The 22,409-nt window shown below is 37.2% G+C and overlaps 1 protein-coding gene across 2 annotated transcripts; it reads left to right on the forward strand.

Moving 5' to 3' along the window:
* Positions 1–17,352: 17,352 nt before the first annotated feature.
* Positions 17,353–21,705, forward strand: LOC110717701. Of its 2 annotated transcripts, none has more exons than XM_021896477.1 (7): positions 17,353–17,740; positions 19,231–19,309; positions 19,519–19,766; positions 20,446–20,550; positions 20,647–20,757; positions 20,843–21,243; positions 21,394–21,705. In XM_021896477.1, the coding sequence occupies exons 1-6, from the start codon at positions 17,447–17,449 to the stop codon at positions 21,077–21,079; spliced, it is 1,074 nt and encodes a 357-aa protein (XP_021752169.1). In that variant the 5' UTR covers positions 17,353–17,446; the 3' UTR covers positions 21,080–21,243; positions 21,394–21,705. The 2 variants fall into 2 exon arrangements, with proteins under 2 accessions (XP_021752169.1, XP_021752161.1); XM_021896469.1 differs by having other exon boundaries at positions 17,354–17,740; positions 19,231–19,429; positions 21,394–21,647.
* The last annotated feature ends 704 nt before the right edge of the window (positions 21,706–22,409 follow it).

Below are 22,409 nucleotides of genomic sequence, written 5' to 3' on the forward strand. Positions count from 1 at the left end.
CAAGTTTCAATTTCAGAATTCCAATACACTAGATCATCTTGTTCAGCATTATCAGGAATAACAGGCCTAGGGACAGTCAATACAGAATGCACTTTTTTAACATTAAGAAAAACTGCATTTTCTGTTTCCACCTTTTAAAATGAGCGCCTTCAAAACGGAAGGGCTTGTTAAGGTCATTGGACATAGTTATTTCCTCGGTAGACATGATGATTATAAAGGCAGAAAAAATTGTTCTAAAATTGTTACAAACCGAACTGCTGTAAACAATAAAAACAGAACAAAGTTACCGGGAATTAGACTGAGTCGCGGACTATGTCGCTCTCTTTAGAACATTCACGGTACTGCCCTTTAATTTGTGCAAGCAGCTCGTACAACAACCGGATGTTCCCCAGGATAAAACAGTCTGTCTAAGCAAGGAAAATACCAGTGGATTTGCACAGAACCAGTGGACAACTAACCACCAAAAAATATAAAGAACACTGCTCGAATATTTTGTAAGAGAAAAAAGGGATTAGAAAAATTTGTGATTTTTGTTATTTAAAAACAGTGAACATAACATGATGTTTTATAGGCAAAACAATGGTATAACGGTAGCAAAAACCGTTCCAACACCAGCGTGATAACGCCAAAAACGGTCAATTAAAACGTTAATTTACCCAGTCAAAACAGCTAGTAAAACGGCCAAGTTTAATTAATCTGGAAATAAACGTTAGAGAGATAACCAGTCAAAACCGTTTAGCAAAAATCAAGGCACTAATTACGTAATTAAGCCTTGTTCAAAAACTGAGCAAAAATTAAGTTTAATTAATAAACCCGACTCGACCCAACCCAACCCAGCCCAGCCCGGCTCGGCTCGGTTCGGTTCGGCGCGCGTGTGTGATAAGTGGGCTTGGTAGGTAAGTCCTCCCTCTCCACAAAATGTGGGTAGCCCAAGGGCCACACCCAAATACTCCACATTCTCCAATATAAGGGAGGACAAACTTCTATTTCCCACCAATGTGGACTTTTTGTTTTCCACAAAATTTACACCAAAACACACTTGTTCCAACAATCCCCCACTTGAATTTTTTTGAAAACATTTTCGAGCAATCCTTACACATATAGATTGTGCATACACAGAAGTGTTTTTCAACTTGAACTTCTGCATAGTCAATACGATTCAGATTTAACAAGGGTAACTCGAAGTTTTGAACCCTATCTCTGACAACGTACCTCACACGACCTATTCTTGGTGTTGTTAAAGACCCGTGCTATTACGGCCATGCACGTCTATCCCAGTATAGTGAATGCTCTAGAAATGCTGCCACACATTTCATAGGAAGCGGCCTCACTTCCACATTCACATAGGTGAATCTATCAAGAGTACTCCTGTAGCTAGGTACTCCACTCTAAATGGAGTATAGATTTCATTAAGAGTTCCTATTAACTCATCCTTGATCGCTTCAGGAATTTTATGTTTATTTAAACATAATCAACTCATATCACTCCATAACTTGTTATTACCCATTGAACCTATTTCTTGGGATCTCCAGTCTATAGGTTGGGTTACCATTATGTGTAACTCATTTCAACGGCAATAGTCCCATTTTCTTAGACGAATTATGGACTTTCTCTCTAGCTAATCCTTTCGTCAAAGGATCAGCCAAATTATTCTCCGTGCGTACATGATCCACTCTCACAGCTCCAATAGAAAGATATTCTCTTACAGTGCTGTGCTTACGACGTATTTGTCGTCTCTTACGTTGTAGTAACGGTTCTGAACTTTTGCAATAGCCGCGGTACTATCACAATGGATCAAGACAGCAGGTAATGGTTTTTCCCACAAGGGAATCTCACCTAGCAGGTCTCTCAACCAACCTGCTTCTTCACTAGCTGTAGCTAGTGCTATCATCTCTGACTCCATGGTGGACTGAGCTAAAATAGTCTGTTTCTTAGACTTCCAAGATACAGCTCCACCGGCTATAGAGAAAATATATCCACTAGTAGCCTTAGAGTCGTCTGATAAGGTGTTCCAGTCGGCATCACTATAGCCTTCTAGTACAGCTGGAAACCTCTCATAATGTAATCCTAGGTTCATGGTCCTCTTAAGGTATCTCATGACCCTTTCAATAGCATGCCAATGCTCATTACCAGGACAACTAGTAAACCTGCCTAATAATCCCACGACATAGGCAATGTCGGGTCTAGTGCAATCAGTGGCATACCGAAGGCTGCCAATGACGCTCGCATAATCAGATTGCCTTACGGCTTCACCAGTGTTCTTAAATAACTTTACACTGGGATCATAAGGTGTACTAACAGGTTTACAGTCAAAGTAACCATATTTCTTTAGGATTTTCTCAATGTAATGAGACTGATCCAAAGAAACTCCATTTACTGTCCTAGTAATCTTAATACCAAGGATTACATTCACCTCTCCTAGATCTTTCATATCAAACTCAGCATTTAACAATAGCTTCACATTATTCACAGCGTGAATATTCGAGCCAAAAATTAACAAGTCATCCACATACAGACAAATTATAGTGCAAATGTCATTCTCAAATTTTACATATATGCACTTGTCACTACCATTTATCTTAAAACCATGTGAAATGACTAAGTTATCAAATTTTTCATGCCATTGTTTAGGTGCTTGTTTGAGACCATAAAGAGACTTATCTAATTTACATACCAGATGTTCTTTTCCTGGGATGACAAAGCCCTCTGGTTGATCCATGTAGATTTCTTCTTCCAATTCACCATTCAAGAATGCTGTCTTTACATCCATCTGATGTACTACAAGATTAAAAACAGAAGCAAGAGACATTAGCACTCTAATAGAAGTTATTCTAGTAACAGGTGAATAAGTATCAAAGAAATCAACATTCTCCCTTTGTCTGTAGCCTTTAGCTACCAAACGAGCTTTATACTTATCAACGGTCCCATCAACTTTTAGCTTTCTTTTTAGGACCCATTTGCAGCCAATTGTTCTGCATCCTGGTGGCAACTCAGTCAGATGCCAAGTTCGATTAGACTCAAGTGAGTCCATTTCATCATTCACGGCTTCTTGCCATAAATCTGAATCAACTGAGGCTAAGGCTTCTTGGAGGGTAGAAGGATCCTCCTCTACATTGAGAACTTCAAAGTCCGGGCCAAAGTCTTTTGCCACTCTAGCCCGCTTGCTCCTTCTTAATTCGGGTTCAGCATCTAAATCCTGTGAGTTAGACCTGACTGCAGGAATAAAAGAGGAGGACGAACCCCCACTATTTCTAGATTTAAAAGGAAACCTGTCCTCATAAAAATCAACATCATTAGATTCAATAATTACTCGTGCACTTAAATCAAAGAATCTATATGCTTTACTATTAACAGCATAGCCAATGAATACACATTCATAAGCTCTACTAGCTAACTTAACTCTTTTAGGATCAGGAATCCTAACATATGCCAGACAACCCCAAGTTCTGAAATAAGAAATGTTAGGTTGTTTGTTACGAAGTAATTCATAAGGAGAAATCTTACTCTTAGTCTTTGGAATACGGTTCAAGACATAACAAACAGTGAGAAGAATTTCTCCCCACCAATGATCAGCAGCACCAGAATTTAAGGAAATAGCAACTACTAACTCAGTAAAGGTTCTATTTTTCCTTTCAGCCTTACCATTCATTTCTGGAGAATAAGGAGCTGATCTTTCATGTATGATACCATGTGAGTTATAAAACTCTACAAAAGCATCAGTATCATACTCAGTTCCACGATCACTACGCAACCTTTTTATTTGCTTGTTGAACTGATTCTCAAACTCTGTCACAAACAACTTAAACATATCAAAAGCATCACTCTTATTTTTCATCAAATAAACACGAGTATAATCAGAACAATCATCAATAAAGGTGATGAAATATCGTTGTCCATTTCTGGTCAACGTTCCATTATATTCACAAATATCAGAATGAATTAAATCTAACGGTTCTGAGTTTCTAACAACAGACTTATGAGGTGTTTTTGTAATCTTAGCCTGACTACAAAAATCACATTTATCAAAGTCATTGAGGGAAACATTAGGGATAAGGCCTAAATTGCTCATATTTTTTATGAGTCTTTTGTTCACATGACAGAGTCTAGCATTGCCAAATATTAACAGAAGAAGACAACATATAAGCAGAATCAGAAATTTTATTAATCTCAACATTCAGTTTAAACATGCCATCAGTAGCATAACCTTTCCCTACAAACATTCCATTCTTAGTTAAAGTAAATAAATCAGACCTATGGTTTGTGTAAAACCAGCTTTATTAAGAAGAAAACCATAAACTAAGTTCTTTCTCATTTCCGGAGTGTGCAGTACATCCTTCAGAATGAGAGTCCTGCCAGAAGTAAACTTCAACTCAACATTACAATACCAGCAACATTAGTGGAATGGGAATCACCCAACAACACTTTCTTATCATCGGTGTTTTCAGAATAAGTTTTTAAACATCCGACGATCATAGCAGACATGGCGTGTAGCGCAGTGTCTACCCACCACCCTTCTGATCCACCAATAAGGTTGATCTCAGTAATCATAGCCACAAGTGGCTCTTCTATCATGCTAGCCTGTGGTACAGGGTTAGGCATGTTCTGCACTTTCGTGCCATATGGCCTGGTTTTCCACATCTATAACATAGGAATTGACCAGTACCATTCTTAGGGGGTTGAATTTGTTGCTTTCCATCGTTCTTTTGAACATTCTGTTTATTTTTGTTGAAGTTATTCTTCCGGTTCTGAGGCTTGAAGTTCTTACCAGCGGGCTTGAGAACTGCAGCAGAACGCTTAGGAGCATTGTTTGCAGAGAGCTGTAAGACTTCTTCTTTCTGGTCCTGTTTTCTGGATTCTTCCTCTATACGGAGCCGAGTAATCAAACTCTCTAAGGAAAATTCCTTAGTCTTGTGCCTGAGACTGTTTTTGAAATCTTTCCAAGAAGGAGGCAACTTGTCAATTATAACAGCAATCTGAAATTGTTCATCAAGAGCCATACCTTCGGAAATTATCTCATGGGCAATTTTCTGAAGTTCGTGGGACTGCACTTCCACGGACTTATCATCAGTCATCTGGAATTTCAGGTACCTGCTAACAGCATTACTTTTTTGGCACCGGCTTCTTCGGTGTCATATTTCTTTTGCAGGGCATCCCACAAATCCTTAGCGGTGTTTTTCCAGATTATAATAGTCATACAGGTTATCAGACAGACCATTAAGAATATAGTTTTTGCACATGAAATCGGTTTCATTCCAAGTTTCAATTTCAGAATTCCAATACACTAGATCATCTTGTTCAGCATTATCAGGAATAACAGGCCTAGGGACAGTCAATACAGAATGCACTTTTTTAACAGTCAAGAAAAACTGCATTTTCTGTTTCCACCTTTTAAAATGAGCGCCTTCAAAACGGAAGGGCTTGTTAAGGTCATTGGACATAGTAATTTCCTCGGTAGACATGATGATTATAAAGGCAGAAATGATTGTTCTAAAATTGTTAAAAACCGAACTTGCTGTAAACAATAAAAACAGAACAAAGTTACCGGGAATTAGACTGAGTCGCGGGACTATGTCGCTCTCTTTAGAACATTCACGGTACTGCCTTTAATTTGTGCAAGCAGCTCGTACAACAACCGGATGTTCCCCAGGATAAAACAGTCTGTCTAAGCAAGGAAAATACCAGTGGATTTGCACAGAACCAGTGGACAACTAACCACCAGAAAATATAAAGAACACTGCTCGAATATTTTGTAAGAGACAAAAGGGATTAGAAAAATTCTGTGATTTTTTGTTATACAAAAATAGTGAACATAACATGATGTTTTATAGGCAAAACAATGGTATAACGGTAGCAAAAACCGTTCCAACACCAGCGTGATTAACGCCAAAACGGTCAATTAAAACGTTAATTTACCCAGTCAAAACAGCTAGTAAAACGGCCAAAGTTTAATTAATCTGGAAATAAACGTTAGAGAGATAACCAGTCAAAACCGTTTTAGCAAAAAATCAAGGCACTAATTACGTAATTAAGCCTTGTTCAAAAACTGAGCAAAAATTAAGTTTAATTAATAAACCCGACCCGACCCAACCCAACCCAGCCCAGCCCGGCCCGGCTCGGTTCGGTTCGGCGCGCGTGTGTGATAAGTGGGCTTGGTAGGTAAGTCCTCCCTCTCCACAAAATGTGGGTAGCCCAAGGGCCACACCCAAATACTCCACATTCTCCAATATAAGGGAGGACAAACTTCTATTTCCCACCAATGTGGGACTTTTTGTTTTCCACAAAATTTACACCAAAACACACTTGTTCCAACAATCCCCCACTTGAATTTTTTGAAAACATTTTCGAGCAGAATCCTTACACATATAGATTGTGCATACACAGAAGTGTTTTTCAACTTGAACTTCTGCATAGTCAATACGATTCAGATTTAACAAGGGTAACTCGAAGTTTTGAACCTATCTCTGACAACGTACCTCACACGACCTATTCTTGGTGTTGTTAAAGACCCGTGCTATTACGGCCATGCACGTCTATCCCAGTATAGTGAATGCTCTAGAAATGCTGCCACACATTTCATAGGAAGCGGCCTCACTTCCACATTCACATAGGTGAATCTATCAAGAGTACTCCTGTAGCTAGGTACTCCACTCTAAATGGAGTATAAACTTCATTAAGAGTTCCTATTAACTCATCCTTGATCGCTTCAGGAATTTTATGTTTATTTAAACATAATCAACTCATATCACTCCATAACTTGTTATTACCCATTGAACCTATTTCTTGGGATCTCCAGTCTATAGGTTGGGTTACCATTATGTGTAACTCATTTCAACGGCAATAGTCCCATTTTCTTAGACGAATTATGGACTTTCTCTCTAGCTAATCCTTTCGTCAAAGGATCAGCCAAATTATTCTCCGTGCGTACATGATCCACTCTCACAGCTCCAATAGAAAGATATTCTCTTACAGTGCTGTGCTTACGACGTATTTGTCGTCTCTTACCGTTGTAGTAACGGTTCTGAACTTTTGCAATAGCCGCGGTACTATCACAATGGATCAAGACAGCAGGTAATGGTTTTTTCCCACAAGGGAATCTCACCTAGCAGGTCTCTCAACCAACCTGCTTCTTCACTAGCTGTAGCTAGTGCTATCATCTCTGACTCCATGGTGGACTGAGCTAAAATAGTCTGTTTCTTAGACTTCCAAGATACAGCTCCACCGGCTATAGAGAAAATATATCCACTAGTAGCCTTAGAGTCGTCTGATAAGGTGTTCCAGTCGGCATCACTATAGCCTTCTAGTACAGCTGGAAACCTCTCATAATGTAATCCTAGGTTCATGGTCCTCTTAAGGTATCTCATGACCCTTTCAATAGCATGCCAATGCTCATTACCAGGACAACTAGTAAACCTGCCTAATAATCCACGACATAGGCAATGTCGGGTCTAGTGCAATCAGTGGCATACCGAAGGCTGCCAATGACGCTCGCATAATCAGATTGCCTTACGGCTTCACCAGTGTTCTTAAATAACTTTACACTGGGATCATAAGGTGTACTAACAGGTTTACAGTCAAAGTAACCATATTTCTTTAGGATTTTCTCAATGTAATGAGACTGATCCAAAGAAACTCCATTTACTGTCCTAGTAATCTTAATACCAAGGATTACATTCACCTCTCCTAGATCTTTCATATCAAACTCAACATTTAACAATAGCTTCACATTATTCACAGCGTGAATATTCGAGCCAAAAATTAACAAGTCATCCACATACAGACAAATTATAGTGCAAATGTCATTCTCAAATTTTACATATATGCACTTGTCACTACCATTTATCTTAAAACCATGTGAAATGACTAAGTTATCAAATTTTTCATGCCATTGTTTAGGTGCTTGTTTGAGACCATAAAGAGACTTATCTAACTTACATACCAGATGTTCTTTTCCTGGGATGACAAAGCCCTCTGGTTGATCCATGTAGATTTCTTCTTCCAATTCACCATTCAAGAATGCTGTCTTTACATCCATCTGATGTACTACAAGATTAAAAACAGAAGCAAGAGACATTAGCACTCTAATAGAAGTTATTCTAGTAACAGGTGAATAAGTATCAAAGAAATCAACATTCTCCCTTTGTCTGTAGCCTTTAGCTACCAAACGAGCTTTATACTTATCAACGGTCCCATCAACTTTTAGCTTTCTTTTTAGGACCCATTTGCAGCCAATTGTTCTGCATCCTGGTGGCAACTCAGTCAGATGCCAAGTTCGATTAGACTCAAGTGAGTCCATTTCATCATTCACGGCTTCTTGCCATAAATCTGAATCAACTGAGGCTAAGGCTTCTTGGAGGGTAGAAGGATCCTCCTCTACATTGAGAACTTCAAAGTCCGGGCCAAAGTCTTTTGCCACTCTAGCCCGCTTGCTCCTTCTTAATTCGGGTTCAGCATCTAAATCCTGTGAGTTAGACCTGACTGCAGGAATAAAAGAGGAGGACGAACCCCCACTATTTCTAGATTTAAAAGGAAACTTGTCCTCATAAAAATCAACATCATTAGATTCAATAATTACTCGTGCACTTAAATCAAAGAATCTATATGCTTTACTATTAACAGCATAGCCAATGAATACACATTCATAAGCTCTACTAGCTAACTTAACTCTTTTAGGATCAGGAATCCTAACATATGCCAGACAACCCCAAGTTCTGAAATAAGAAATGTTAGGTTGTTTGTTACGAAGTAATTCATAAGGAGAAATCTTACTCTTAGTCTTTGGAATACGGTTCAAGACATAACAAACAGTGAGAAGAATTTCTCCCCACCAATGATCAGCAGCACCAGAATTTAAGGAAATAGCAACTACTAACTCAGTAAAGGTTCTATTTTTCCTTTCAGCCTTACCATTCATTTCTGGAGAATAAGGAGCTGACCTTTCATGTATGATACCATGTGAGTTATAAAACTCTACAAAAGCATCAGTATCATACTCAGTTCCACGATCACTACGCAACCTTTTTATTTGCTTGTTGAACTGATTCTCAAACTCTGTCACAAACAACTTAAACATATCAAAAGCATCACTCTTATTTTTCATCAAATAAACACGAGTATAATCAGAACAATCATCAATAAAGGTGATGAAATATCGTTGTCCATTTCTGGTCAACGTTCCATTATATTCACAAATATCAGAATGAATTAAATCTAACGGTTCTGAGTTTCTAACAACAGACTTATGAGGTGTTTTTGTAATCTTAGCCTGACTACAAAAATCACATTTATCAAAGTCATTGAGGGAAACATTAGGGATAAGGCCTAAATTGCTCATATTTTTTATGAGTCTTTTGTTCACATGACAGAGTCTAGCATGCCAAATATTAACAGAAGAAGACAACATATAAGCAGAATCAGAAATTTTATTAATCTCAACATTCAGTTTAAACATGCCATCAGTAGCATAACCTTTCCCTACAAACATTCCATTCTTAGTTAAAGTAAATAAATCAGAACCTATGGTTTGTGTAAAACCAGCTTTATTAAGAAGAAAACCATAAACTAAGTTCTTTCTCATTTCCGGAGTGTGCAGTACATCCTTCAGAATGAGAGTCCTGCCAGAAGTAAACTTCAACTCAACATTACCAATACCAGCAACATTAGTGGAATGGGAATCACCCAACAACACTTTCTTATCATCGGTGTTTTCAGAATAAGTTTTAAACATCCGACGATCATAGCAGACATGGCGTGTAGCGCCAGTGTCTACCCACCACCCTTCTGATCCACCAATAAGGTTGATCTCAGTAATCATAGCCACAAGTGGCTCTTCTATCATGCTAGCCTGTGGTACAGGGTTAGGCATGTTCCTGCACTTTCGTGCCATATGGCCTGGTTTTCCACATCTATAACATAGGAATTGACCAGTACCATTCTTAGGGGGTTGAATTTGTTGCTTTCCATCGTTCTTTTGAACATTCTGTTTATTTTTGTTGAAGTTATTCTTCCGGTTCTGAGGCTTGAAGTTCTTACCAGCGGGCTTGAGAACTGCAGCAGAACGCTTAGGAGCATTGTTTGCAGAGAGCTGTAAGACTTCTTCTTTCTGGTCCTGTTTTCTGGATTCTTCCTCTATACGGAGCCGAGTAATCAAACTCTCTAAGGAAAATTCCTTAGTCTTGTGCCTGAGACTGTTTTTGAAATCTTTCCAAGAAGGAGGCAACTTGTCAATTATAACAGCAATCTGAAATTGTTCATCAAGAGCCATACCTTCGGAAATTATCTCATGGGCAATTTTCTGAAGTTCGTGGGACTGCACTTCCACGGACTTATCATCAGTCATCTGGAATTTCAGGTACCTGCTAACAGCATACTTTTTGGCACCGGCTTCTTCGGTGTCATATTTCTTTTGCAGGGCATCCCACAAATCCTTAGCGGTGTTTTCCAGATTATAATAGTCATACAGGTTATCAGACAGACCATTAAGAATATAGTTTTTGCACATGAAATCGGTTTCATTCCAAGTTTCAATTTCAGAATTCCAATACACTAGATCATCTTGTTCAGCATTATCAGGAATAACAGGCCTAGGGACAGTCAATACAGAATGCACTTTTTTAACAGTCAAGAAAAACTGCATTTTCTGTTTCCACCTTTTAAAATGAGCGCCTTCAAAACGGAAGGGCTTGTTAAGGTCATTGGACATAGTAATTTCCTCGGTAGACATGATGATTATAAAGGCAGAAATGATTGTTCTAAAATTGTTAAAAACCGAACTGCTGTAAACAATAAAAACAGAACAAAGTTACCGGGAATTAGACTGAGTCGCGGACTATGTCGCTCTCTTTAGAACATTCACGGTACTGCCCTTTAATTTGTGCAAGCAGCTCGTACAACAACCGGATGTTCCCCAGGATAAAACAGTCTGTCTAAGCAAGGAAAATACCAGTGGATTTGCACAGAACCAGTGGACAACTAACCACCAGAAAATATAAAGAACACTGCTCGAATATTTTGTAAGAGACAAAAGGGATTAGAAAAATTCTGTGATTTTTTGTTATACAAAAATAGTGAACATAACATGATGTTTTATAGGCAAAACAATGGTATAACGGTAGCAAAAACCGTTCCAACACCAGCGTGATTAACGCCAAAAACGGTCAATTAAAACGTTAATTTACCCAGTCAAAACAGCTAGTAAAACGGCCAAAGTTTAATTAATCTGGAAATAAACGTTAGAGAGATAACCAGTCAAAACCGTTTAGCAAAAATCAAGGCACTAATTACGTAATTAAGCCTTGTTCAAAAACTGAGCAAAAATTAAGTTTAATTAATAAACCCGACCCGACCCAACCCAACCCAGCCCAGCCCGGTTCGGTTCGGCGCGCGTGTGTGATAAGTGGGCTTGGTAGGTAAGTCCTCCCTCTCCACAAAATGTGGGTAGCCCAAGGGCCACACCCAAATACTCCACATTCTCCAATATAAGGGAGGACAAACTTCTATTTCCCACCAATGTGGGACTTTTTGTTTTCCACAAAATTTACACCAAAACACACTTGTTCCAACAATCCCCCACTTGAATTTTTTGAAAACATTTTCGAGCAGAATCCTTACACATATAGATTGTGCATACACAGAAGTGTTTTTCAACTTGAACTTCTGCATAGTCAATACGATTCAGATTTAACAAGGGTAACTCGAAGTTTTGAACCCTATCTCTGACAACGTACCTCACACGACCTATTCTTGGTGTTGTTAAAGACCCGTGCTATTACGGCCATGCACGTCTATCCCAGTATAGTGAATGCTCTAGAAATGCTGCCACACATTTCATAGGAAGCGGCCTCACTTCCACATTCACATAGGTGAATCTATCAAGAGTACTCCTGTAGCTAGGTACTCCACTCTAAATGGAGTATAGACTTCATTAAGAGTTCCTATTAACTCATCCTTGATCGCTTCAGGAATTTTATGTTTATTTAAACATAATCAACTCATATCACTCCATAACTTGTTATTACCCATTGAACCTATTTCTTGGGATCTCCAGTCTATAGGTTGGGTTACCATTATGTGTAACTCATTTCAACGGCAATAGTCCCATTTTCTTAGACGAATTATGGACTTTCTCTCTAGCTAATCCTTTCGTCAAAGGATCAGCCAAATTATTCTCCGTGCGTACATGATCCACTCTCACAGCTCCAATAGAAAGATATTCTCTTACAGTGCTGTGCTTACGACGTATTTGTCGTCTCTTACCGTTGTAGTAACGGTTCTGAACTTTTGCAATAGCCGCGGTACTATCACAATGGATCAAGACAGCAGGTAATGGTTTTTCCCACAAGGGAATCTCACCTAGCAGGTCTCTCAACCAACCTGCTTCTTCACTAGCTGTAGCTAGTGCTATCATCTCTGACTCCATGGTGGACTGAGCTAAAATAGTCTGTTTCTTAGACTTCCAAGATACAGCTCCACCGGCTATAGAGAAAATATATCCACTAGTAGCCTTAGAGTCGTCTGATAAGGTGTTCCAGTCGGCATCACTATAGCCTTCTAGTACAGCTGGAAACCTCTCATAATGTAATCCTAGGTTCATGGTCCTCTTAAGGTATCTCATGACCCTTTCAATAGCATGCCAATGCTCATTACCAGGACAACTAGTAAACCTGCCTAATAATCCCACGACATAGGCAATGTCGGGTCTAGTGCAATCAGTGGCATACCGAAGGCTGCCAATGACGCTCGCATAATCAGATTGCCTTACGGCTTCACCAGTGTTCTTAAATAACTTTACACTGGGATCATAAGGTGTACTAACAGGTTTACAGTCAAAGTAACCATATTTCTTTAGGATTTTCTCAATGTAATGAGACTGATCCAAAGAAACTCCATTTACTGTCCTAGTAATCTTAATACCAAGGATTACATTCACCTCTCCTAGATCTTTCATATCAAACTCAGCATTTAACAATAGCTTCACATTATTCACAGCGTGAATATTCGAGCCAAAAATTAACAAGTCATCCACATACAGACAAATTATAGTGCAAATGTCATTCTCAAATTTTACATATATGCACTTGTCACTACCATTTATCTTAAAACCATGTGAAATGACTAAGTTATCAAATTTTTCATGCCATTGTTTAGGTGCTTGTTTGAGACCATAAAGAGACTTATCTAACTTACATACCAGATGTTCTTTTCCTGGGATGACAAAGCCCTCTGGTTGATCCATGTAGATTTCTTCTTCCAATTCACCATTCAAGAATGCTGTCTTTACATCCATCTGATGTACTACAAGATTAAAAACAGAAGCAAGAGACATTAGCACTCTAATAGAAGTTATTCTAGTAACAGGTGAATAAGTATCAAAGAAATCAACATTCTCCCTTTGTCTGTAGCCTTTAGCTACCAAACGAGCTTTATACTTATCAACGGTCCCATCAACTTTTAGCTTTCTTTTTAGGACCCATTTGCAGCCAATTGTTCTGCATCCTGGTGGCAACTCAGTCAGATGCCAAGTTCGATTAGACTCAAGTGAGTCCATTTCATCATTCACGGCTTCTTGCCATAAATCTGAATCAACTGAGGCTAAGGCTTCTTGGAGGGTAGAAGGATCCTCCTCTACATTGAGAACTTCAAAGTCCGGGCCAAAGTCTTTTGCCACTCTAGCCCGCTTGCTCCTTCTTAATTCGGGTTCAGCATCTAAATCCTGTGAGTTAGACCTGACTGCAGGAATAAAAGAGGAGGACGAACCCCCACTATTTCTAGATTTAAAAGGAAACTTGTCCTCATAAAAATCAACATCATTAGATTCAATAATTACTCGTGCACTTAAATCAAAGAATCTATATGCTTTACTATTAACAGCATAGCCAATGAATACACATTCATAAGCTCTACTAGCTAACTTAACTCTTTTAGGATCAGGAATCCTAACATATGCCAGACAACCCCAAGTTCTGAAATAAGAAATGTTAGGTTGTTTGTTACGAAGTAATTCATAAGGAGAAATCTTACTCTTAGTCTTTGGAATACGGTTCAAGACATAACAAACAGTGAGAAGAATTTCTCCCCACCAATGATCAGCAGCACCAGAATTTAAGGAAATAGCAACTACTAACTCAGTAAAGGTTCTATTTTTCCTTTCAGCCTTACCATTCATTTCTGGAGAATAAGGAGCTGACCTTTCATGTATGATACCATGTGAGTTATAAAACTCTACAAAAGCATCAGTATCATACTCAGTTCCACGATCACTACGCAACCTTTTTATTTGCTTGTTGAACTGATTCTCAAACTCTGTCACAAACAACTTAAACATATCAAAAGCATCACTCTTATTTTTCATCAAATAAACACGAGTATAATCAGAACAATCATCAATAAAGGTGATGAAATATCGTTGTCCATTTCTGGTCAACGTTCCATTATATTCACAAATATCAGAATGAATTAAATCTAACGGTTCTGAGTTTCTAACAACAGACTTATGAGGTGTTTTTGTAATCTTAGCCTGACTACAAAAATCACATTTATCAAAGTCATTGAGGGAAACATTAGGGATAAGGCCTAAATTGCTCATATTTTTTATGAGTCTTTTGTTCACATGACAGAGTCTAGCATGCCAAATATTAACAGAAGAAGACAACATATAAGCAGAATCAGAAATTTTATTAATCTCAACATTCAGTTTAAACATGCCATCAGTAGCATAACCTTTCCCTACAAACATTCCATTCTTAGTTAAAGTAAATAAATCAGAACCTATGGTTTGTGTAAAACCAGCTTTATTAAGAAGAAAACCATAAACTAAGTTCTTTCTCATTTCCGGAGTGTGCAGTACATCCTTCAGAATGAGAGTCCTGCCAGAAGTAAACTTCAACTCAACATTACCAATACCAGCAACATTAGTGGAATGGGAATCACCCAACAACACTTTCTTATCATCGGTGTTTTCAGAATAAGTTTTAAACATCCGACGATCATAGCAGACATGGCGTGTAGCGCCAGTGTCTACCCACCACCCTTCTGATCCACCAATAAGGTTGATCTCAGTAATCATAGCCACAAGTGGCTCTTCTATCATGCTAGCCTGTGGTACAGGGTTAGGCATGTTCCTGCACTTTCGTGCCATATGGCCTGGTTTTCCACATCTATAACATAGGAATTGACCAGTACCATTCTTAGGGGGTTGAATTTGTTGCTTTCCATCGTTCTTTTGAACATTCTGTTTATTTTTGTTGAAGTTATTCTTCCGGTTCTGAGGCTTGAAGTTCTTACCAGCGGGCTTGAGAACTGCAGCAGAACGCTTAGGAGCATTGTTTGCAGAGAGCTGTAAGACTTCTTCTTTCTGGTCCTGTTTTCTGGATTCTTCCTCTATACGGAGCCGAGTAATCAAACTCTCTAAGGAAAATTCCTTAGTCTTGTGCCTGAGACTGTTTTTGAAATCTTTCCAAGAAGGAGGCAACTTGTCAATTATAACAGCAATCTGAAATTGTTCATCAAGAGCCATACCTTCGGAAATTATCTCATGGGCAATTTTCTGAAGTTCGTGGGACTGCACTTCCACGGACTTATCATCAGTCATCTGGAATTTCAGGTACCTGCTAACAGCATACTTTTTGGCACCGGCTTCTTCGGTGTCATATTTCTTTTGCAGGGCATCCCACAAATCCTTAGCGGTGTTTTCCAGATTATAATAGTCATACAGGTTATCAGACAGACCATTAAGAATATAGTTTTTGCACATGAAATCGGTTTCATTCCAAGTTTCAATTTCAGAATTCCAATACACTAGATCATCTTGTTCAGCATTATCAGGAATAACAGGCCTAGGGACAGTCAATACAGAATGCACTTTTTTAACAGTCAAGAAAAACTGCATTTTCTGTTTCCACCTTTTAAAATGAGCGCCTTCAAAACGGAAGGGCTTGTTAAGGTCATTGGACATAGTAATTTCCTCGGTAGACATGATGATTATAAAGGCAGAAATGATTGTTCTAAAATTGTTAAAAACCGAACTGCTGTAAACAATAAAAACAGAACAAAGTTACCGGGAATTAGACTGAGTCGCGGACTATGTCGCTCTCTTTAGAACATTCACGGTACTGCCCTTTAATTTGTGCAAGCAGCTCGTACAACAACCGGATGTTCCCTAGGATAAAACAGTCTGTCTAAGCAAGGAAAATACCAGTGGATTTGCACAGAACCAGTGGACAACTAACCACCAGAAAATATAAAGAACACTGCTCGAATATTTTGTAAGAGACAAAAGGGATTAGAAAAATTCTGTGATTTTTTGTTATACAAAAATAGTGAACATAACATGATGTTTTATAGGCAAAACAATGGTATAACGGTAGCAAAAACCGTTCCAACACCAGCGTGATTAACGCCAAAAACGGTCAATTAAAACGTTAATTTACCCAGTCAAAACAGCTAGTAAAACGGCCAAAGTTTAATTAATCTGGAAATAAACGTTAGAGAGATAACCAGTCAAAACCGTTTAGCAAAAATCAAGGCACTAATTACGTAATTAAGCCTTGTTCAAAAACTGAGCAAAAATTAAGTTTAATTAATAAACCCGACCCGACCCAACCCAACCCAGCCCAGCCCGGCCCGACTCGGCGCGCGTGTGTGATAAGTGGGCTTGGTAGGTAAGTCCTCCCTCTCCACAAAATGTGGGTAGCCCAAGGGCCACACCCAAATACTCCACATTCTCCAATATAAGGGAGGACAAACTTCTATTTCCCACCAATGTGGGACTTTTTGTTTTCCACAAAATTTACACCAAAACACACTTGTTCCAACAGAAATCAGCTAGATTATTAAACAGATGGTTATCCTTACTTGTTTTGTAACTTGAGCAGAAGAGTTTTAATTAGAAAAGATTTAAAAATTAAAGCATATTGAGGACTGTCAATTTATTCCCTGATGTCTAGTTGTTACTGAACTGAGTAATTGCTGACAGATGCTAAGATATTTGTCCTTGGTCTAATTAACTTACAAACGAAATCACTAATGGTAGCTAGTGGGGTTGCTTACACTATGTGTGGGTTATATGCATCTGCACTAATTTTCCCGCCTCTCCTATGTTTCTGTCCAACATTTTTATTAGTAAACGATGTCGGCATGTCACATATGCTTAGTTTATGATAGAAAGGGATACCAGTATATCAAATTTGATATTAAAAAACCTAGATATATAATTGAATTTAGAATGAAAATTTAATGGAGAGTTTGCTTTATGAGTGCTTATATATAGCTATTGTTTGGTTGTATAATTCTTACTATTTATTTGTGCAAGCTTTCTTTATGAATGCGTGTATATATGTATATATAATTCTTTTTTTTCTTCTGTATAATTGGATTCATTTTCAAAATTAATTAGCTACAAGTATGACAAAGAAAAAATCCACTAAGCTTGGAGCTATAAGAGGTTCTGGTGATGAGCATCAAACTCATGAACCAAGAATGTCAGAATAGGCTGAGAATGGAAACAATTAGAAAAAATATGACAAGAATGGAAGAATTAGGTTTGAAGGAACAGGCTAAGTCACTGATGGCGCAAGTTCAAAATAATAGAGGCAATCAAAGTAAGAATAAAAAGAAAAATGTTTCGGGAGACGATGAGCTCTATAGGCCTAACCAAGATATGGAGCATGAGCTTGATTCGACCAATGAAGAGTTACCCATTCCACAGTCTAAAAGTAAAGACAAGTCCAATGCTATTCAATGGAAGGTAGTTTTTTCTAAGCTGTACATTTATAACTAAGCATGTCTCTATTCTTTACACATGTAATTCTATGCATCAAGATGATGTGTTGTGCTGCTATATATATGTCATATGTGGGTTTAAAATTTAAAATATAGGTTTTAAATTGAGAATGGAACTCTATTATCTCATGCAAGTATATATGCAACTAGGAATAGATGTTTGAATGTTCTGATTTGCCATCAACTATGAACACGTATTGATTGAAAATTTGTCCAGTTCTCTACAGATTTAGTAAGTAGTAAGAAAAATGTCTTGGTGTGTTGTTGTTGCTTTATAATGTTGTTGTTGCCTATTGCTTTGCGGCTGTTGAAACTTTAATTCTACTGCTCTATTGTCATGAGTTGCTGCCCCCTTGCCTTGCTGACTGTACACTTGTTCTGCAATCTACTGCCAAATACTTCTCTAGAACTTAACACAAATTCTGCTCTGCGCTGTAAGCAGTTAAACTACAAGTTTCAATTTAGATTGAATGATTCATGATTGAGCTGTACTGTAATAATGTAATGTATGTTTTTTATTGTGATGTTCTGATTTTGATTACATTCATTAGTGATACCTTAATCCCAAATAAACTTGGATGGTTTGTCATGTCATTTGCAAAAGTGTGAAATTGTGTAAGCATTGTGCTAATAGCCTAGTCTTTGTCTGTCTTGATGCACATATACATTTTCTGTGAGACTCAACAGTCGCACACTCTTAAACTAACTCAATAGAAAGCACATACAAAACAAGAATAATCAGCAAGAACAAAGATTCGACAGCCAATGGATTGAAATATATTGATAGTTCAGTAACTTTAGGTTACTACTGCCCAAAGTATCTTAAGGATACAAAGCTCCAAATCTCCAATACAATAGTCTTCTCACAGAATTCTTGACAATGCAAAAACATTCTTATATATACAAGGCTTTTGTCCAACACAAAAGAGGCCGCCTTAATTCATTTTGTTTATCTCTATCTACTCTGATATGCTGCTCCAAGTTTTCTGCTCCACTAGTGAGTGTTGTTCCCCCTTCCTGCAGACTCCCCTCTTCCCCTACCCTTTGTCCTTCAACAATTAATTAAATTTGTTCCCTTGTACTGCTGTGGTTTTCCTCTTCTCTGATATTGCAATAGAGGTTTGGGCTTGAGGTTTGGTGGCCCGTCAGTTTGGTGATATTTTCCTTGTATGCTCATATACCTAAAGATCAGCTCAAATTTGACCTCTTATGTCAATATGGTGTCTGAAACAGTAAAGAACACAATTCTCAAGGCTACTTGAAGCACATGCTTAGTTAGACATTAATGTTTAATTGCTTATAAATGCCCTTATGAATGTGTGGTCTATGATCAATTAATTGCTTATCAATTTAACAAGAGTTATGAAGTGTGAAACTTTTTTGTATAATGTTTGTACATACATATATTAGAGTATTGTATGTCTTTCTTTTTTCCATGTTTGTTCCCAATTTCAGATTCGTAAAATGAAGGCTCTGACTCGAAAAGCAGCGATGGCAAAACGTCGGCGAAATGTTGATTTGGCTTCTTCACATGGTGGCTCATCTACCCCTAATCATACATTACATCAGCATTATTCAACCACAAGAGAACCAGTTGAAATGCTCGGATTAGAAGTTGAACACTTAAATCATGACAAGAATGATAAAGAAAATGGCAAGCTATCGTTTGTATTTGTAATTAAAATTCTTTACCTACATGCTTGATAAGCCATTTTAACATTTGAATTTCTTTGCTCATTTTAGCTGAAAAGGATAAGCCTAGAAGAGGACCCACTATGTGCTACAAAGTCCATGGACGCAGCGAAGAAGAACGCTTGGAAATTACCTTGAATGAGCATGGACAACCTGTTGGTCCGGATGACAGTACATGCAATGAGTTCATTAGCTTCTTAGGAACAATAGCTCGAAAAGCAAATATTCTACCACTGACTGTCAAGAATTGGCCCATACTAAGGAACGAGAAGAAAGAAGAACTTTGGGATTATGTCTTGGTGAGTTACTTATTCAATTAAATAAATATGGTAGAAATGTTTTATAATTGCTTAACTTGTCCTATATGGTTTCTGCTATCATGTCAGAGTGTCATGTTAAACTTTCTTGATTGGCATATGTTATGTAAAAAAAATGAACCCCAACTGTCATTATTGTTGTCGATCTGCCTACATGGTGTTCTGCTTGGCTGCCTGCTACTTTTTAAGATCAGTGACTTGTTTTGTAAGTGCTAGAATAGGTTCCAGACTTTCCGTGAGTTGTTTTCTTATGTTCTTGATTTGTGATTAAGATTAATTAATTGGCAGTGAGTTGTTTAACAGTGCCAATATGATCACTTTAGTATAACTTTTTTTTGTATTGTTGTAGAAACATTTTATTGTCCCAATTGAGGGAAAAAAAATGGGTTTTGCAAACCATTGGTGCTGCTTGGAGAAGGTACAAATGTTATTTAAAAAGAGTACACTTTCATAAATATGACAATGATAAAACAAGGATGATCAAACGACCAAAACTAGTCCCAAAAAATATGTTCCAAGACTTGTTAAAGATTTGGAATGATGTCAGATATGAGGTATTACATTTATACAAGTCTCTTATATTTCCCTGCCTTTATAGCAAATGTATATTTCTTGTCTTAAGAAAAATGTTATTCATTAGTTCACCGTCTTAATTTCTTAGGAACGATGTATGCAAAATAAAGAAAATCGGTTAGTTGGAAAGGAAAAGAACATTATGCTGCATACTTCAGGACCAAAGAGTTTTGCTAGGGTTCGATATAAGTGGGTGAGTTTGTTTGTTTGCTTGTTTACATTTCTCATCACTTTTATTATTGGTTTTATTTATGCATTAAAATGATTGACACTCATTACTCTTGTATAGAAAAAGGATAATAAAACAACAAAAAATCCTAGTTTAGCTCAAATGTTCATAGCAACACGCAAGGAGAAGCTAACAAAGCGAAAGCCCGGTGACCTAAGGGACAAATTGATGGTAAGATTCATTGTCATTTCATGTTAATTTTTTTGCATTTAATTTTGTCAATATTAATTTTTGTCCTTTATCTTGTAAAATATAGACTGAAATTGAGAAATTAGATTCAGAGGAGGAGGTTGAAAGTGTGATTTCAACTATTATTGGTTTTGATAACAAGAAAAAGTCTCGATTAAATTTTCATGGAAGAGGTGTTTCATCAACTCAATTAAAGCAGAAGGCCTTGATGAAGGAAGCTGAAGAGAAGCATGCTCAGGAGGCCAGGTTCAAGCTCTACAAAAAGATTATGAGGATAAAAGGCAACAAGATAGAAGGGAGATAGCATATGGTCTTAGCTCCATCCTTTCTCAAATTCAACAACAAAATCCACAAATGTCTTTTGATTTAAGTATGCTTGGCTCTTTATTTCTTGATAATCAATCTGAGAAGGATGGTGGTAGTACAACAGAAATGCTTCGATTTCAATCTTCGGCTTCTACATCCAAGGTAAAACCCTTTTGATTTCTATATACGTAAAGTATAGATAGAAAAGTGGCCAAGGCTTTCAATTTTTTTCTCTCTCTTTTCATTTTTTTTTTTTTTTTTGAGAGATACTAAGTTAAAATATTTATCTATTTTATTTTATTTTTTGTACAGGGAGATGAACAAGAAGAAGATGAAGAAGGCTGCGAGTAAGAAGAAGAAGAAGAATATGACTTTATGGCTCAATTTGAAGTTGCTTTAACCTTTTATTATTTTTTCTATTTCTTAGTTAGACTAATATTATGGCCTACAACATTCTACTAAACAATAGATTATTTAGATAGATTTGAGGTTGAAAACAAGTTGATAGTGTTTTGGTTGTACTGTTTTACTAATTAATTTTATAAGTTTGGGATTCTGTAGTCAAATACTTATTACATGTTTTAATGTTCAACATTTTTCTAATATAACAAATTCAAAATAGTACGACACATTCTCACTCCTTTAATATAATATAGTAATATATTGCAATAGAAAACAAAAATAGCAATTGTAGTCATTTAATTTATATATAACAGTTTTTTAAATGTTAGTCTTTAAAATATTTGGCAACACTTTTGTATTATTACTAGCAAATACAACATGTGAAAAGATTATTTAATACTATGACAAAAGGTAATAATTTTGAATCGTCTCCTAAGGTGGCAACAATTTTCATTTGTTGTCTTTGTAAAAATGTTGTCTTAGGTATTATTTTACCTTGGCTTTTAAAATTGTTGTCTTTGTACGAAAATGCGTTGCCTTATGAATAGACAACGGGGGCATAAACTACGCCTCATATGTGTTGCCTTAAATACCAGGCAACATTTTTTTAATATTAGGGAATGGTTTTTCATTGTTACCTTAGCTTCATTTTGTTGTAGTGATACTTCCTTCGTTTCATAATAGATGACACATTTCATTTAGGCATGCTATTTAATGCATAATTTCTAATGCAAATATCCTTGATTACGTGATAGATGTTGAGACGAATCTAACAAGATATCACATGACTACTTTATCTCAAAACAAAATCATAAAATGAAGTCAAAGCAAGTTATGTGAATAATATACAAAGTCAAACTATGTCATCTAATTTGGAACAGAGGAATTACACGACAATTCTATGTACCGAAGGGTCAAGTTTGTGA

This window comes from Chenopodium quinoa, unplaced genomic scaffold (assembly GCF_001683475.1).
Source record: "Chenopodium quinoa cultivar QQ74 unplaced genomic scaffold, ASM168347v1, whole genome shotgun sequence".
NCBI classification, from domain to species: domain Eukaryota; kingdom Viridiplantae; phylum Streptophyta; class Magnoliopsida; order Caryophyllales; family Amaranthaceae; genus Chenopodium; species Chenopodium quinoa.

Bases quoted from the DNA above. Each gene is read 5' to 3' on its own strand.
- LOC110717701 (XM_021896469.1), top strand. From the start codon at position 17,447: ATGAGCATCAAACTCATGAACCAAGAATGTCAGAATAGGCTGAGAATG. The intron at 17,741-19,230 runs GTAGTTTTTTCT...TCCCAATTTCAG, and splicing joins CCAATGCTATTCAATGGAAG to ATTCGTAAAATGAAGGCTCT. The intron at 19,767-20,445 runs GTGAGTTACTTA...TTAATTTCTTAG, and splicing joins AACTTTGGGATTATGTCTTG to GAACGATGTATGCAAAATAA.